General features: G+C 36.5%; 1 protein-coding gene across 16 annotated transcripts in view; it reads right to left on the bottom strand.

Annotated features, from left to right (window-relative positions):
* LOC136677787 (voltage-dependent P/Q-type calcium channel subunit alpha-1A-like) overlaps positions 1–19,132 on the bottom strand; it is a 73,580-nt gene that overhangs the window by 22,303 nt on the left and 32,145 nt on the right. For 13 of the 16 annotated variants that reach the window (XM_066655418.1, XM_066655426.1, XM_066655432.1 and 10 more), the window contains exons 26-37: positions 18,805–18,965; positions 16,592–16,732; positions 15,814–16,015; positions 15,034–15,198; positions 14,383–14,493; positions 13,555–13,638; positions 11,214–11,330; positions 10,710–10,775; positions 10,501–10,598; positions 10,250–10,400; positions 9,654–9,781; positions 6,418–6,514 (exon numbers count right to left, since the gene is read on the bottom strand). In XM_066655418.1, coding sequence (XP_066511515.1) covers positions 6,418–6,514; positions 9,654–9,781; positions 10,250–10,400; positions 10,501–10,598; positions 10,710–10,775; positions 11,214–11,330; positions 13,555–13,638; positions 14,383–14,493; positions 15,034–15,198; positions 15,814–16,015; positions 16,592–16,732; positions 18,805–18,965 — 1,521 coding nt within the window. Of the gene's footprint in view, positions 1–4,123; positions 4,221–6,417; positions 6,515–9,653; positions 9,782–10,249; positions 10,401–10,500; positions 10,599–10,709; positions 10,776–11,213; positions 11,331–13,554; positions 13,639–14,382; positions 14,494–15,033; positions 15,199–15,813; positions 16,016–16,591; positions 16,733–18,804; positions 18,966–19,132 lie in introns of all 16 variants that reach the window. The other 3 variants (XM_066655419.1, XM_066655422.1, XM_066655431.1) reach the window with 2 other exon arrangements.

Raw genomic sequence — 19,132 nt, 5'->3', positions numbered from 1 at the left:
GAAATCCATAAAAAAAGTCCATAAAGAGCTAGAAATTTCTAAGAGGCATCTTTGAGAATGATGACTACACAGAGCAACTGTCCAACACATTTAACTAAGTATATAACTGAAAAAACCAATAGTGCCAATATCAGTCTGAAGTTTGGACGCACTTAACAGAGACTACACAATCTCTGACACGTCATCCTTTGTATCAGAGCTCCCCCTACCTCCTGGAGGCATGGTTCACAAGGGACTAAATGAACAAAAAGACATCTAAGAACAAATCCATGTAATGTAGGATGTTGTTTTTCAGACTGCCATTTTTGGTCATTTTCAGTTACCTCTGAACACTAAGCATCGGTTTCATGAAGCACATGACATACAACGGCCTTACTGAGCATTAAAGCTCTGTGTTTCTTCAGCGTTCTGCATTTAATCCATTCCATTACAAGCAGAAAAGCTGCAGCTCCAACAATTACCATGCAACGGCTCATGCAGAGAACGCTGACGCCCCCAAAACCACCACCACATGCACCATGCGACACATGCACCCTCACCCCGAGAGCACGAGCAGCCGCGCACAGAGAGGACCATTTATCACTTCATTTATCAGAGTATTTCTCTTTGCATTGATCACTCTGTTTAAAGGAGTTGGGGTGGGTTGTGTTTTCTTTGCTGGTTTGGGCTTGTCACACATTCATATTTCAAATTGAATTTGATTTTTAATTCCAGATTTCTTTTCTGATCTCTCAATGCAGGATGGGTGCGGTCAGTTTTAAGGTCAGTTATAGAAAGACACTGCCTGCTAAATTTACAGAGTTACGGAGTTAGAGAGAGAGAGGCAAGACATGGGGCTGGGTTAGACATCGGTCGATTGCTGTGTTAGTTTCACTCCAGACTGGAAGGCCATGAAATGTTTCCACAGGTAAAAAAACAAACAAAAACAAGCAAAGAGATGATGGATGATCATATGTTTGGCCATGAACAGAAGGAATGGTCAGGAAAGAGTGAGGGATGATTGTTTAAAAAGCAATAAATGAATGAGAAAGAGAGAGAGAGAGAGAGAGAGAGAGAGAGAGAGAGAGAGACAGAGGGAAAGAGGAGGGTAAAGAGATAGAGAAAGATGTGTAGGAAGGCAGAAAGAACCACAACTTTGAGAGAACCGCAGACATTTGGTGTAAAATTAAACACAAGCAAAACCATATCTAACTGAAATTAATCTTACACAGATCGTGGGAAACGGACAGATGATCAACAGGCCGAAAGCTTGGAGGCAATGCTAAGCAATTAAATCAAACCTCAGCACAACCCTAGTTTTGATTTGAGTTTTGCAATATAGATTTTGATATTGACTGAATGATATTAATCATTGAGTTACACTGTCAAAGGTAGTACAGACACACTTATTTGTCTTATTTGTAGTAAAAACAAAACAAATCTATATTATAGAACAGCTGCTCCATTCTTCTAGATTTGAACATGATGTTCATGAAAAAGCTTATTTAAAAACAAGTGTTAACCCAGCAAATATACCATAATATCAAATCATATTTCAATAGGGTGAGAGAATAGCACTCTCAGGCTAGTGGAACATTCTGAAACAAACTGGGTTGTGAAACTGGACAGCAAATAGTTAAATACACAAGCATTTATTTCTAAAATATTTTAGAACATAAATAATAATTTTAAAAACAACTGCTTGCTTCTATACTTTAGGCCTGTACGGTATGATTCTGTGTTGATCTTTTTTGTTTTTCAATACAAAAGACTTAAATGCTAAAGAAGGTTATGTTTATCTGATTGTTACTGGATGCCCTTCAAAATAAAAGTCCTCTCTGGAATGAAATATCATGCACTGGGTAATATTTATTCCCAGCAAGATATTTCTTTCTGCATCCACAAATGTATTCCACAACCCTTAGAGTCAGGCCTGGTGTGTCATGGCTATTTAATACTTAATACTTACATAATACTTAATGATTAAGAGTGATTTTTTAAATATAACACTACATTAAAAACACCCAAAAAACTGATTCAAAAACTAAGCTGTAGAACAGACCTAGAACAAAATAATAACCATCATTATAACCAACACTGATAACTTATCAGTAATTTTAGCAAACGTGTGTCACAAAACTCTAACAGACTTACTGGCTAAGTTGACCTTAAACATTAAAATACAATGTTAATGTTTACAACAAAGTTTAATTTTGTTCCTGTAAAGATTATCAAGAAATTACTGATCTTTATCGTATCTTACATCTTAATAGTAAATGTTAATAATATGGATAATAACTTCCTATAGTATATTTCACCATAGCAAACACTTAAAATTGCCCTCAGCTTATATTCTTTTGCTTTTATTGGTTCTTCCTACTGAATGAATCCTGATTAATGTACAGCATTAACTAAACTGTATTCTACTATCAAATAAATACAGAGAAATATTCCTTTAAGACTAAGCCAAGGTCAAATAGAAAAGTAGAGGCTTAGATTACAGGCGCTGGTGTTCTATTACAGGGGTTCTAAATCTCATCTTAAATATTTAGTCATACAGAATGACTGAACTTAACTAAAATATGAAGCTGGTAAGCTGAAGCTGCCTGAAATTTTTTAACTTTGTATAATTGCATAAATGACTTTGTTGACTTTTTCATAGAAATCTATAACCTGACTTTCTGGGCTATAAGTAAATTGCGGTGGAATAATCTAGATTGAAAATGAGAGAGACGTAGGGAAAACCATGCCAGGAATTTGAAGAGAGGGGAGATGAAATCACAGCAGAATTTTAGGCAAAGTGGAGCAATGTTAAGAATAGCATTGCCATATAGGCATTAACAATGCAAAAATAAAGACAAAATAAATAAGACAAATAGAGACAGAATGTGTGTGTGTGTGTGTGTGTGTGTGAAACAAAGAGACAGACAGACAGAGAGAGAGAGAGAGAGAGAGAGAGAGAGAGAGAGAGAGAGAGAGAGAGAGAGAGAATGAGAATGAGGGAAATGGAATGAATACTGCACTGACAGAATCCGACAGATGAAAAAACAGTGGACAAGTAAACATGGCTCTGAAAAGTCATCTGATCTGATTCTGAAATTCTGAGGATCTGTAGATAATTTCTCTTCACTTCATTCAGAAGATATCTGCAAAGGTTTTTACAGCTGACCGTCTCAGTGTGTCCAAAGCTCTGTAATTTCCAGGATGCTGGCTGACCATCCACAGGAGAGAAAGACATAGAGCACGAAACACACACAGCCATTCCCAGTCCTTCTGTACACACACACACACCTTTCATCTTTAGTAATCTTTATTTTAACTATGTTTAGTTGTATGATTATTCCTACGGGCCTCTCAACCTAAATAACCCTTAGAAGTCACAGTTATTTTATATGAACTAATTATAATGTGTAGGTCACTGAAATTTTAAAATAGAAAAATATATATTATTTAATGTTCCAATATGATGAAAATATATCGCTGCGTGCCCAATCTTATTATTTGTGGGAAGTTAAATTACCAGCTTGCCATAGTCCCCAAAAAAAAAAAAAAAACCCAACAAAAAAAAAAAAAAACATGTATCAAACTACTATCACATTCTTTTCAATTTTTTTTTAACGACACTCAAACAAAAGAAAACGCATACTTCATATTTATCTGTGTACTTTCACATTTATCTGTGTAAAGTGTTGTGATCATTCCAGTTCAAACCTCAGAACAAAGCCTCAATAACTCTAGCCTTCTAAGGGTTGAAGGACCTGAGTGTTTGTTGCTGTATGTTGCTGGTGTTGTGTATAATATTTTGTGTGTTTAGGTGCGTACCGTGCAGAAGGACTGACAAGACCTCTCTCTGTTCTCCCTCTCCAGTGGATGAATGTGAATGAATGAGTGTGTGTTTGTCTGTGCATGAGTGTGGGCTGGCTAACACTTCACTTTCACCGACTTTCACAAAAGAACATTAGCTCACCAACACCAAAACTAACAGAGAAAAGGGGCAGCTCTGATTGGGGGAGCGGGCAGAGAGAGAGAGGGAGAGAGAAAGATAAACAGAAAGCAAGAGGGAGAGAGAGAGGGGGAGAGAGAGAGAGATGGAAAGAAAGATAAAGAGTCAGAGTGGTGCCCGCTCACCCAGCTGCCCTCTAACCTTGTATGCCACCCTTGCAGGGCATCGCTTCCCCAGACCGAGTGGCGGGCACATGAGCCTCAGCATCTCATACATATCACTGAAACTGATCCTGCCGCTGCAGACCCCCAAAACAAACAAACAAACAGACAGAACGCAAAACGGGATGGGGAAGGACACAGATGGGTCAGAACCAGGGGTAGCGTAGACGGAAAACCAAATCAAAAACAAAAGAAACAAAAGAAAAAGAAAGAAAGACACAGAGGTTATTGATTTGGTCACAGGGAGGTGGAAGGTGGAAGGTGGGGAGGTTTATGGGAGCGGAGTCTGAGAGTTGGCGAATGCTCCACTGTTGGCTGGATCTGTGGTTTACTGAGAGAAGGAGATGCTGAGATTGGTCGTAGCGATGCTCCATGAAATTTTTTTGGCCAGAAACAATACACAATAAAATGACTGTGGTGTGTTATTTTAAGTCTACAACATAAACAAACAAACTTGGCATTAAATATTACAAATCTATGTTCAAATGACCTACACAATTTGTTATGTACAATCAAAATGCTTAGAGGCTGACATGAATCCTATATTTTCATTTAAAGTTTGCAATGATTTAAAAAGTATAGTGTCTAAACGTACATTCATTCTATGCAAGCAACTGTACGTTTGTCAGTTAAATTTCAAAATTCAAATCACAGTAAAGATTCACACTAAATGATTCTCAGTGGTGGCAAAAAAAATAAAAAACCCAAAAATCTAAAAAAAAAACCAACCAAAAAAAAAAACGATTAGGACAATTTTTTAATTTTCATGAAAGCTAAATAAATGAATAAAAATTATATTCATATCAATCAACAAGTATGCAACAGTGTAAATATGAAAAACCTAATGCAACATTTTCAGTATCAGATTCAGCCAAAAATTTTAATTTGGTGCATCGCTATGTTGTACTTTTTTATTTAAATAAAAACAAAATAAAAAAGAAAAGCATTCTATGAGATCGGTGAGTGGTCACATAGAAACAGCAGCAAGGCTTTATTCGGACAGAAAACCTCGCTGCTCTGAGTCAGGTTTATGTCAGCGCAGTTCTGGCCCTTCCCTCCCCTTTCTAGACCGAACCAGAGCAATGCTTAATCCCCAGGCATCGATCCACAGCAAGCAAAGAACATACCACACACACGGCTGCTTTTATTGTGCTTTTTTAGGCTCTTGTTTTATCTTGTTTGTAAATTGACTGCTTGTGTGTTTGTGGCAAAGTGCACATCATGCGTTTTCCTGCGATTTCTGCATTGTCCCGCACATTCTCATTTTCATATCAGAATGCAAATATGTGGAGATGATGGAGATAAAATAAACAACGGAAAAAAAACATTTAAAAAATAATCGAAAAAACGTGGAGGAGAAGTAAATTAAAAAGAAGAATTTAAAAAAAGAGTAACACTTTATTTTAAGGTTTGCTTTCTAAAAATTGATTAACCATTAACAAGCAATTAATAGTCTAGTAAATATAAATATACGATTTGTATGCAAGCTTAAAAATTTGATATAATTTTGTTAGCTATAATATTATGCAAGTGTTATTAACTGTTTATTGACTAATAAATTAGATGTACATTTACTGTCAGTTATGACACCATTATCAATAAATAGTAAGAACTCAAATGATCAGAATTCACAATCCCAAAATACGGCCATTAATGTGATTACATGGCCATTGAGGATTATTTAGAAATGATATACAACTGGCAGCGTGATTAGTGGCCACTGTGTTTGAAAGTGTAATCATAAACTAATGCAAATACAATTTAATTTAAAACAATTAGTTAAACAGTTAATAACTCATTTACAGAAGACTGTATTAAAGGAGAGATCAATCATTTTTCCACCCAAAACACAACAAAAATTTTTTTTTTTACATCAACTATTATATTATATTGAATAACCAGTTTATGCTCCACAGAGCAGGTCCTGAATAAGAGGGCAGCCATGTTTAAAAAAAGCTTAGTACAGAATCTCTGATACATCCCAGAAACTAGGTGACAGTATAATGTTTCATGATATGAAGCACTGCTCCTTTAACACATCTTAGAAACAAATTTATACCCCATTTCTGAGCATGTTTACAAATTATATATTTCTGTTTACTAAGGTGTTATTAACTGCTCATTAAAGATTAGGTAATTGTTAAGAAGCAGACCTTATAATGAAGTGTTAATGCCAAAAGGAAAAGGAAAAAGAAAAGGAAAAGAAAAAGCAACATTCATTCCAGTCTCCACTGCGAGCAGGTGCTGAGGTTTTTTGGTTAAAAGCGTCCAAACCTTGCAGGCCACCCTATGAGGACATTTCTTGCCTAAGCCCAGTGGGGGGTCGATAACCCGTAATAAACTGTACATATCCTTATAATGAATTCGCCCGCTGCAAGAAAAACACAGGGTGGTTAGAGGGAGGGGAGGGGAAAACAGAGAGAAAGAGAGTGTGAGAGAAAGAGAGAGAGAAGGTAAAGGAGAAAAAAGAACAAGAATAGAAAGAACACACACACATCCATAGAGAAATCGCACTCTGAACCCAGTGAAGCTCCAGAGCTGCTCCCTGACTCCACCCAAAAATCTCAGAGATTATTTAAAGGACAGTTCGAGACATTTTCCACAGGACGTCTGGAGTTTATGAGGAGTGGAAACTGAACTGGGAGTAAAAATTACTGTGCACTGATTAGGTATGGGCGGTATGCAAATTTTTTATACTGTCTCAAAATATTATCACGGTATACAAGGTATGGGTGAGGGGGGTGCACTGTTGGGTTGAGTGAGCCTCAAATTTCAGTGACTGGTGCCGGAGTAACAGGAAAGAAAAAAAAAGCTAAATAAGACAAGTTCTACAAGCATTGCTTTCCAGCTCGTGGTTTAGCACACTGCAGCAGATTATTTTACAGCAAACAGCTACTGGGCTTGTGTTTTTTCCTCAACCCATTTTCAGAGTGTGAAATCACCAGTCAGCCAGCTCCTACAGTGCCCCCTCCCTGTGGCTCTCTTAATTGCACATAAATTAACTTTATGGCTATGTACTTAAAGACACAGAAAAGAAATTTGAAACATAATTACCACTCTCATTTTGAGATACAGTCCACATTTTTAAATGCCACAGTATACTTTATTATCATTATACCACCAAAACCTATCACTGATTCTGATCATATAAACATTCTGAGCCCTAAATGTAGTTTCCCTGCTGGTTTTATCTACTTCCATAACAAAAGTAGGGTACTGAACTAGATAGTGAATAGTCTTTCAAACATTTTAAAACTTTACTGTGTTTATGTTTTAAAATCATTTATTTTAAATATTTACATACATTCAAGCATATCCACAAATGGAAATTAGGAAAATCCTCTTTTAATATTTTTATGGAATATGTATACTTGAAGAGGGACAAGCTGCTGTGGGACAAGCTTCTCTCCATTCATGCATTCATACTGCTAGCCACTGATCCAGATTACAAAATAAATAAAATAGAACAAACCTTAAAAATATAAATAAAATAGAAATATAACTTAAAAAAACATATGAATATGACTAGTAATAGGTAAATGAAATGTAAATCTGCTTCAGATCTGGAAAGTTTCTTCCCCAATAAAACTACACATTTGTACAATTTTAAATCAACCAGAACACACGCTGCATTTTTTCAATATTAAAGTAAATTTCTGTTGGAAATTAACAGGTCCCAGCTCAGCATGCACTACCTCAGCCGCTTCAGATGGTGGGGTGATAAACTCTGAAAAAAATGGAGGAACTGTCCTTCAGATGATCTTAAGAGCTGGAGAGAGAGAGAGAGAGAGAGAGAGAGAGAGAGAGAGAGAGAGAGAGAGAGAGAGGGAGAGAGAGAGAGAGAGAGAGAGAGAGAGAGAGAGAGAGAGAGAAAGGGAGGGAGGGAGAGAGAGAGAGAGAGAGAAAGGGAGGGAGGGAGAGAGAGAGAGAGAGAGAAAGAGAGAGAGAGAGAGAGAGAGAGAGAGAGAGAACGAGAGAGAGAGAGAGACTGGAGCAGTGATCATGGTGCAGAACAAAAAAAAAAAAAAACACCCTCACTGTGGCGAGGTCAATGACTTAATTTAACACTGCATACAGCATCAGGCGAGAAAACAGCAAAATACAGCAGTAGTACTGAGTACTCTGCACTTTGTATTTTGGTACTAAGTATTAGGAGGTATGCAGTGGGGCAGGACTGAAGCTGGAACCTGTGGAGAGCCATGCACCGGAGCCCAACAACCACTAAATTAAGTCATTGTCAGGATTTAAGTTTGCCATGCACAGGGTGTTCTTTTTATACTCAGCTTCTGTAGTGGTTTTGTTCTCATTTATTTCTTTTTTGTTTACTTGTGTTTACTCTGCTTTTTTAACCCTCAGAAGCTGCAGGTGTGGCCAGTGATAAAGTGCCTGGTTGTTAAATTAATTTATTTAATAACTGGAGAAATGTGCCACTTCTAAACCTTCAGTCAACACCACATTTGGTATTCTTAGGAGAAGAGAAGAAGTGTTACTATGATTTCAATTCTAAATATGAAAAGCCTCAGCAAGCACAGGCCTTGTTTTTCAGATGTTTCTGATACTTAAAACATATATTAATGCAAAATGAGATTTAAAGGTATAGTCCACTAAAATGTAAATTATTATTTATGCTTACACAGCACAACAAATTCTCAGTAATAATTTTATTCTTTAAGCCAGTTCATGTCAATAGAAACCAGTCACACTAACCTGTACACAATGGTCTGTCGTGCAGCAAAATCTGAATCACCATTTGACAAAAAAGTTCTGCAGATTTAAACTTTAGGTAAAAGAATGCAGCTGTCCTGTTGAGATCAGCCAATCAGGCACAAGTATATTGAACTCATTTGTCTCTGATTTGCACACATCAAATAGTGTATTTCATTTTCTTGATCAGATAGAAATGTCCTCATGGCAAAAAGAGCCATGCGATTAATTGGAATGCAGAAAATCTGAAAGTGGGTGTGCACTAAATCTAAGGATACAATACTGTGACAAAAAGGTGTTGGAAGAAGCGTCCTACACAAATTAAACTAAAAGTAGCTGTTTGTTTTTTCCTCTAATGGAACTGTACAGGGAACTGTCTACATTATTTATTTATATGGATTTATATATCGATTTATTTCATTTAATGTCATTTATGGATTATACATTTTTGGTGGGCTGCAAGACACTAATATTATTTTTTATCTACAGATATTATTGACTAATATCTGAAAACAGTAGCAGCATGGACTTTTATACCTGGTTTCCATATTTTTATAAATCTAAATAAGCACACCTCAGACACCAAGCTTGGCTACATTTGAAAAAAAATGTTGTAGGTTGTGTAAATCTACTTTGTATTAATGCTTAATGTGTGATCAGTTATTTTACATAGTGTTTTTAAAAGAAATGTGAGAAGGTTTCTAGTTTGTATTTATGTACCTGCATATATGTGTGTGTGTTTATGTGTGCGTGTGTGTGTTTAATGTATGTATGTATGTATGTGAGAGTGTGTGTTTGTTACTCACCAAGCTGCTGGATCATACTCTGCCCAGATTCTGACGTACTCATCCAAATGATGTGGACCCAGAATAGAAGAGTCCCGTGTCAAATACTCAAAATTATCCATAATTACGGCGACAAACAGGTTCAGCATCTAGACACACACACACACACGCGCACACACACACACACCATTATTCAATAATTCATTCATTTTTTGTCTGTAACCGTTTATCCAGTTCAGGGTTGCGGTGGGTCCAGAGCCTACCCAGAATCACTAGGTGCAAGGCAGGAAACACACACATTAGTAAAGCTCATTTATCAATAGAAGGTGATGAGTGAAACACCAGTACTGAAATCACAAAATTGTCCTACCTATAGCTACTGCTGAAATTTGTGCTAATGCTGGGGAAAATCTCATTCAAACTATTAGGAACCCTATAGAATAGCTATACACTTACACCATCTCCTCAGCAAGAAAGCTGAGGCATTCAGACTGCTATAAAATCAGCACTTGGAATTCTGGTGACTGAAAAGTGTGACCAAAAATGAGGGGTTCAAAAGTAAATGACCAGAATTTACATAGGGATGGATCAAGGGATGAAATGAAAGATTCCCTCACCAGGAAGGAGCAGAGGAAGATAAAGGAAACGAAGTAGGCGTAGGCCACGTTACTCCCACACTCTTTGTTTTCATTCCCAGAGGCAGGGTCACACTTCTTTCCACCCAAACATGCCAACATTATTTCATGCCATGCCTCTCCTGTAGCACTCCTGTTACACAAAAACACACTCATAAGACCATGAGAGAGAGAGAGAGAGAGAGAGAGAGAGAGAGAGAGAGAGAGAGAGAGAGAGAGAGGTGTTGTTGTACCTAAACAGCAACATTAGTGCCATGATGAAGGTTCTGAAATTATTGTGTTCATCTATAGCACTGTCTTCTTCTTCATTTAAAGCCAGGTTCCCAAACAGCTACGAATACAGACATAAACATACATTTTCAACATACTCAGTGTATACAAACTTAAATGAACTCTGTACAAATCAGAGTGCAATATAGTCTGTTTTGTGTGTGTGTTTTACCTGCATGCCGATAATAGCGTAGATAAAGAAGAGAATGGCGATCAGCAGACAGACATAAGGCAGAGCCTTCAGAAAAGAATAAAGAAAGAAAAAAAAACAAGAAAGAAGGGAGAAGAGAGAGAGAGAGAGAGAGAGAGGCAGGTGTTATACACACAGACTGCTCTTTGTATGTAGGCATTTGTATTCATTATGTATCAGAGACACTATACTACTTATTTAAAAAAGGACATAATATGCTGATTTTTTAATTAATTGCTCGATAAAAATGTAATTATACAAACTTAGAAGCCTTGTTATCTGAGTGTGTGTTTATGTTTATATTTTACCCTTTATGAGCACACTTTTTACACACATGACTTCATAGGGACCAATGTGAGAGAGAGAGAGAGAGAGAGAGAGAGAGAGAGAGAGAGAGAGAGAGAGAGAGAGAGAGAGAGAGAGAGAGAGAGAGAAAGAGAAAGAGAAAGAGAAAGAGACTGTGTATGTGTTTGTGAGTTTGTGCACCTTAAATGACTGTACAAAGGTCCAGAGCAGAATGCGGATGGTCTCGCCTTGTCTGAGGAGTTTAATGAGACGAGCCGCTCGGAATAGACGTAGAAATCTCACATTAATTACGTTATTCTACAGAGAGTGAGCGCGAGAGGAAGCGCGAGAGACAGATATAGAGAAGAAGAAAACAGACAGAGAAGATAACAAAAGGGAAGAATGGAGAAAATAGGCAGACAAAAATTTAAAAAGAACAAGTGAGAAATACTTTAAAAAAAGAAGAGAGAAATTCTGTTTTAAAATGCACATACCAAATTTTCAATACTGAAATTATCAGCTAAGATAGGAGGTCAAAATAAAAGAATAATATAATATCAAATAAAATAAAACAGGGGACATTAATTTTATTCATAAAAAAAAAACAGAAACAAAAGAAAATGAAAATTCTGAAATTAAACACTCATCATCCAATCACATTTTTAAGCAGCAATTATCAAATGCACTGATCTTTTGGGACGAGCAGCAAACACAGGCACACACAGGAGGAGAACGCTGAGCTGAAACTCTCAATATATCTCATTATTTCAGTCACTATATTTTAATATTATATATGTATGTTTAATAATATTATATAGGTATGTTTAAATGATGCTTTAGTATAACAACAACAAAAATATATTAACTATATATTAACACTGATTCGTGTTCATTATATAAACTTTATTTCTAGATACATAAACAGAAAAAAATATATAATAATCATAAATGAAGTGACCTGATAAAAAATAAAACATTTAATTATTTAAGAAATTATAAATATGTTTCTTAAATATCTGTACTCAATTTTAGTAAATATAAAATGCATATGTTCTGTTTATGGTAATTGCTTTTACCATGAAAGAAATTTACTTGTATATGATTTAGCCTTTGAAATTTTTTTGTTAAAATGTTTACGTTCATGTCAGCGTTTGCCTCCTTCCACTGAGACACAGCGCTTCCTTCTGGCCAGGAGGAGGAACATGAGGGTGTGGGGTGGAGAGGAAGAGGAAGAGCAAGGAGGGAGAGGGAGAGCAAGAGAGAGAGCGAGAGAGACAGAGACATCATGCAACTTTTATTAAAGTGCATGGCATTCAGGCAATGAAATGATTAAATTTATCTGGGTGTATGTAAAAATAAATGTATGTGTGTGTGTGTGTGTGTGAGAGAGATAAATGTATCTGTGACTATGATCTAAGATCCTACGTCCTGTGTAACAAAATCAACAGGTATACATACATAGACTGTAAAACAATTACCTGTTAATATCCCATCCAGCATAAGCTGGTTCTAAAATGATATATAAGCAGTAGTACGTATAATTACTTTATTACAAATACAATTACTTATTGTAATACTTCTACATGGAGACAGTTATCCAGTAACTCTTTTGTACTATATCAGAAATCCCAGTAAAAATAAAAGAGGTGGTAGGCCCTGTGGCTGCTCACAAGCAGAAAACAAGCCCAAATATTACATTTAATGTAATTCAATTTACCCTTAACATCCAGCTGCTTTACATTAGGAAATCAGTACAATTATAGCTAACAATCAACACCACTGTATAAAATCAAACCTTTTGAATTTTAACAGAAATATAGGTGGGGTGGGACAAAGGGGATGCACTTTGAAAAACTTGTATTAAATACATTATCAGTTCTGTTAATTACCCAACACACCCCGTAAAATTCTCATGTTTTAGTACTTTAGTAAAACCTACATAGAAATACTGCTATGTATGTAAACTCAATCACTATAAGTTGCTGAGTGCTAAAATTGAAAGCCTGTTTCAGAGTGTGATCTGAATGCATTTGAACATGAACTGTGAGTCATTTCAGCTTGAAGATGCAAAATTATCATCATCAGCCACTCCAGGCGTCAGCTCATCACACAGGAAGCACATGCTCTCGCAGGGGATTGTGGGAAATGGATGCATTATAAGAGAGGGAGGCAGAAAGAAAATTACAAACCAACCGTAGGCTAATGTAGTTCAGAGAAGAATGGGTTTGATTGACAGTGATTGGTGATGTTTGGTTCATTTTGGTTTGTTATGGTCACACATGGAGGGACAGTGGAGGGTCATAGTGCATTTTTGTTTTGTTTTGTTTGTTTGTTTGTTTTAGATTGGATGGGTTTATCAGGGTAGATACGCCAACAAAGCAGAAGATTAAAGAAAGCATGAAAAAGAACAGGAACAACAGTGGTTACAGATCCAAGTTTAATGGCTAATTAATCACACATAGAAAACTATTTGAGGTATATTATACAAAGAATATACACATCCTGCATGAGACTCAGCCCAAAAGTGGAGCAGAACACTCACCCACAGCTCCGTAACTAAAATATCAGTGATGCTTCCAAGGATGGAGACGAAATCAAAAATATTCCAAGCGTCTCGGAAATAATTCTGCAGGAAAACAAACAAAAAACAACCAGCATTTAAACAGAGTCTGAGCGACTCAGCCAATCACAGAGTTGTTACCATGGAAACAGGCAGGTGATACGTACACTTGAAAAGATGGGTACTTGTGAGCTTATTTTAGGATATTTTAAAGAGGTCAGCAGATACTCACATGCTTTATACAATTTCAGGTCTAAATAGTAACACAGACCATTAATAAATAAAGAACGACATATTAATACTGATCACTGAGTCATTCAGAAGAGTATTTCTGTGTGCGTATGAAGATGTTTACGAGCCAAAAATGTAAAAACAAATTTCCCAAACAACCAAAACATCACATTTTAACCAACTGTATTAACAAGTTGTAACATGTGGCTCAAACCAATACAGATTTTATGGAGCTAAATAGACATCTATAATGCAGTGATATTTCTATAAATTATTTGAATTACATTGGTAATCAATATCTATTAACACAAGTTGGATGCTGCAGACATTTATCCACTTGCTGTTTGCTGTTTTAGGTGACTGTCATGGGGTAAAGACCTTGTGATTCATTCTTTTATTTATTTATTCATTCATTCATTCATTTATGCTTTCATCCAATGTCATTAACCGCGTATCCAGTTTGTGTGTGTGTGTGTGTGTGTGTGTGTGTGTGTGTGTGTGTGTGTGTGTGTGTGTGTGAGTGAGTGTGTGTGAGTGAGTGTGTGTTTGTGTGTGCGCACATGTTTGTGTAAGACTTACTCGAATGCCAAAGGCGATCATTTTCAAAATACACTCCATGAAGAAGAGGATGGTGAAGACAATGTTCAGATTCTTCAGCACAAGATCATACATGTCTGGGGCTTGGTGATACTGGACATAAACACAAAACCCTGGTTTATACTTTTGTCAAAGATTAACTGGCACTACCATAAATGAAAGCTCAGCATGGTGCAGGATATAATGTTAAATATAAACATATGTAGTTGGGCATATGTCGTAGAAAAAAGTTGCTCCCTTTCTTGGACACACAGCTATATAAAACTTTACATTTCCGTGGTCATTTCCCTTGTGAATATTGAGCAGTTCCAAATTGTGCTTAGTTACTACCCAAGTCCTAATTCTATACATGTAGCAATTATAAGTCAAAGCAATTGTGCCCCCCTATAAGAACATGTTTAACCAATCATAACCAACCCCTACATTTGTTTTTCTGGTTGTGCTATTATTATTATTATTATTGTTATTATTATTATTATTATTATTATTATCATCATCAGAGATTGAACAACAGTTTTTGAGACTAATGTGTGATACGAAATGTTGGGACACTAAGTTCTATAAATTTGCAGTTGAAACTAAAGACACAAAGACAATGTTCTGAGTGAGAAGAAGAGAAAGAGAAGGATGTACCTTCATCATGAGGACGATGGTATTGAGCGCGATCAGAGCCATGATGCTGTACTCGAATGGCGGCGAAACCACGAACTGCCACATTTTGTACTGAAAACTCAGCTTATTCTTTGGCATGTGACGAGTCAGAGGCTTAGCGTTTATAGCAAAGTCTATACAGGCTCTCTGTAAAACAAACACACACACACACACAAGAATATGCTACATATTCAATAATTAATATAATTTATGTGTTTAATTATACACTCTATCTGTTTATAGTCATACACATAAAAACCATAAAGATCAGTGTGCTGATGCAGATAAGAGTGAAAAAATTTGGTGTCGAACCCACAAGGCAGAGGGTGCTTTAGTAAAGGAGGTTAGCATGTTTTACATTCAGTTAATTTCTTAAAAAAACACACAGAAAAATGCTCTATATTATTAATGAAATTATGCTGAATACTTAATTTATTATTTAGTTCATTATATTGTTTAGGCTTGTGGTGGGTTGTTTTTTTTGTGTGTGTGTTTTTAACGCTGTTTTTCAATGTATCTTAGCTCTGTGTGTAAGACAGATTGGGTTTGAATGAAGGGTGTGTGTAAAGTGCTAGGTTGTATTTTATTTATACCATATATAGTAATTGCTCAGTAAATTACATTGATTTATGCTTGTCTAGATAGATTTTTCTGTGTATTATTTTATATTGCTTAATTTTGGACTGTAGTTCTGATTTATTTTTTGCTGTGACTGACTATTTCAAACATCAAGCAGAATAAGAATTTTTTCTGTTTTCATACCTCATTCTTTTCCAAACTGTAGTCCTCCATCATCTTGTCTCCTTGCTCCTGGAAGGTGATGATAATCAGAGCCACGAAGATGTTGACGAAGAAGAAGGGGAAGACAACGAAGTACACCACGTAAAAGATGGACATTTCCATCCGATAGCCTGGGCTTGGGCCCTGATCCTCATGGGTGGAGTCCACAGAGTGCTTCAGCACCCTAAGAGAGTGTGATAGTAAGAGAGAGAGAGAGAGAGAGAGAGAGAGAGAGCGAGAGAGAGAGAGAAATGTAATGGCTATAAACAAAACACATAACTATAAGCTATCATTACCTTTTCTGTTTTGCGGGGCCTGGGAGGAAGTGGGGGGTAATTGGGACATAGGGAAGATGCTATATTTGCTAGGCCTTTTTTGGGGTTTGTTAGGGATTGTTTAGGGGTGTTTACATGCACGCTAGCTGTAATGCTAGAGAATGTCAATGCACTTAGCAAAACAAAGCACCTGTTAGCTCAGTTTGACACTAAATACACATGTGTGTGTATGTAATGTGTGTGCAGACCTTGTCTTTGATGCTCACTACAAAACTTGCAAACTGGAAACTAAAATAACTGTTTTACATTTGTCGCCTTTTTTCTTTTGGTGATCTGATCTGAAAAGTGAGTTTGGTCATCCATTACACCACTAAAGATTTGATACAAAAGCAACATTCCTGAGAGTCCTTTAGAACTATATATCATTCCAGGGGGTAACTGCAGTGTATTGCATTTGGAAACGCAGTGTTTGTGCATATACATACTGTGGCCACCCCTCCCCGGTTGATACGGTGAAGAGAGTTAACAGGGCCCACAGCACATTGTCGTAGTGAAAATCGTACTTCTTCCACTCCCGCGCCTGTGCTTTCACTTCGTTATCGCGCTCATACACCAGGTACTCACCCCTAACACACACACACACACATTTTTAGAAATTTCATAACATGTTAGCATAAATTGTTTCAAGAAAAGTTGTAAATTGCAATAAAAAAAAGTACAAAGCAAAGATTTTCAGTGTTTTCACCAACAAACTTTTTTTCACTTGTCAAACTTTTTTGTAAATATAAGCCAATTGTTAATTATAAATAGAGGCTTATTTACCACTGTGATGCATTATCTTTCTTTTTACACTTTTTAATCATTAGGTAACTATTGAATCTTTGCAGTATTGCAATTTTATGTCCACTCGTTTGACACAAGAGCCGCTCAGTAGTCTATTGCCATTGACTATTTCTCCTCTTCATGATGCTCAACTGGAGACAGATCTGGATTGTAGGCAGACCAGTTAAACATATACTCTGTGTCTACAAAGCCAAGCCATTGTAGCATGTGTAGAAAAAGGCCTGGCATTATTTACTATTATTTACTATTATTTATTATTTAAATTATTATTTAAATAACCACAGCTTCTCTGGGATTGATGTTACCTTGATAAAGCCCTAATATATGACACAGATTCACATTTACTGCATTTTATTGAACGTAAAATGTATGGTATTAGGGCATTCCATAAATATTGTATATTATGAAAAAGTTCATTTCTTGTCCATAAATTAAAACATTTAAATTAAAAAGGTAAACTGCCATATTTGTTATAGTCATTACACATGTGGCATATGACAAGTAACATATTTCAAGCCCTTTTTTTTAAATCTAATCTGATGGCTAATTGCTCATAAAAATTAGAAATCCACTAACTCAAATTATAGAACATTTCATTGGATTAAACACAAAAGGACATACAATACAGGAGTGTCTAAGATCTGACAATTATGTTCATTTATACATTCAATACTGGTTTGGGGCTCCTTTTACCACAAATCATTACACCATTGTAGTGTGGTCTATCAGCTGAGATGTTACTGAAGCCCAAGATGCTTTGACAGGTGCCTCCAGCTTATCTGTATTGCTGACTTGGTTGTTTCTCATGTTCCATATGACAGTACCCCAGGGTACAGGTCCAGAGAGTTGGCTGATAAACCAAGCACTGTAATGTCATGGTCAGCCAAACATTTGGCAGTAGTTTTGACACTGTACATCCCGCTCGAAAAGGAAATTGGCATCTTCATAAAGCTTGTCAGCAGATAGAAGCATGAAGTGCTCTAAAATCTCCTGGTAGATGGCTGTGTTGACTTTGAACTTGATAAAACACAGTGAACCAACATCAGCAGATGGCAATCCAAACCATCAAATCACCTTAGTTTCTGTCCCTCTCCAGTCTTCCTCCACAATCTAGGACCTTGATTTCCAATTCAAATGCTTTGCAACAACATCAGTTGTTGACAAATTTAATTGGATTAAAACCTTTTTTATATTGACTTTAATTGAAATTTAAGGTGTTTTCCTTCTCCTGTAAAATTATGATATTGGAGATACGAGTTTTTCATTGGAGAGCAACAATATGAAAAGGACTTTGGACCACTCAGCAACAGTTCGGTTCTTTCTCTCAATGCCCAGATCTTTCAAATGTTGTAGATCAGGAGTGGTCTGATATTAGGAATGTGGTGGCTGTAGTCCATTTTTAAAAGACCTCTTTGCATAGTGGTTATTGATGCACTGATACCAGCCTCGTTCTGTTCCCTATGAAGCTCTTACAATTTCCTAAATGTAATTTTCCCAACAATCCCCTCAAGGCTGGGGTCGTCCCTGATGCTTATGCGACAAATTTCCATTAATATACTTTAATATAGCACTCTGCGAACAGCCAGTATTTTCAGCAAATGACCTTCTGTAGCTTACCCTCCTTCTAGAGGATATTGGGGACTGTTTTCTGGACAACTGTGAAGTCTTCCCCATGATTGCATGTGCTGAACTAGATACATGGTAAGTAACAGGCTTGATATATGTCACTTTATGTATAATGAATATAAAATATGTGAAAGTGTACCTTTTTTAAATAAATTATGAAATAAAATGAACCTTTTCAGGATATGCCTTTTGCATGAACCCATGGGTATATGAATGTAAGTAATCTTACCTGCAGTCACTGTCAAACTCTTTGGATTCGTCCGTGCAGTAGAAGAATCGTCCCTTAAAGAGCTGCACAGCCACCACAGCGAAGATGAACATGAAGAGCATATACACAATGAGGATATTCAAGACATTCTTCAGAGAGTTCACCACACAGTCAAACACCGCCTAAAGAAAGAGGCAACAACAGAGAGAGAGAGAGAGAGAGAGAGAGAGAGAGAGAGAGAGAGAGCGCACTTAGTAACATTTGGAAATTTGCTGATTTGGAGACCTCTCCCCTACCCTGAGCAGAAAATGACAAATCAATTACAGAAATGTCCTCATTAGTACATTAC

The sequence above is a fragment of the Hoplias malabaricus genome, chromosome Y, assembly GCF_029633855.1.
Source record: "Hoplias malabaricus isolate fHopMal1 chromosome Y, fHopMal1.hap1, whole genome shotgun sequence".
Lineage (NCBI taxonomy): Eukaryota > Metazoa > Chordata > Actinopteri > Characiformes > Erythrinidae > Hoplias > Hoplias malabaricus.
This window is presented reverse-complemented; position numbering and strand designations above follow the sequence as displayed.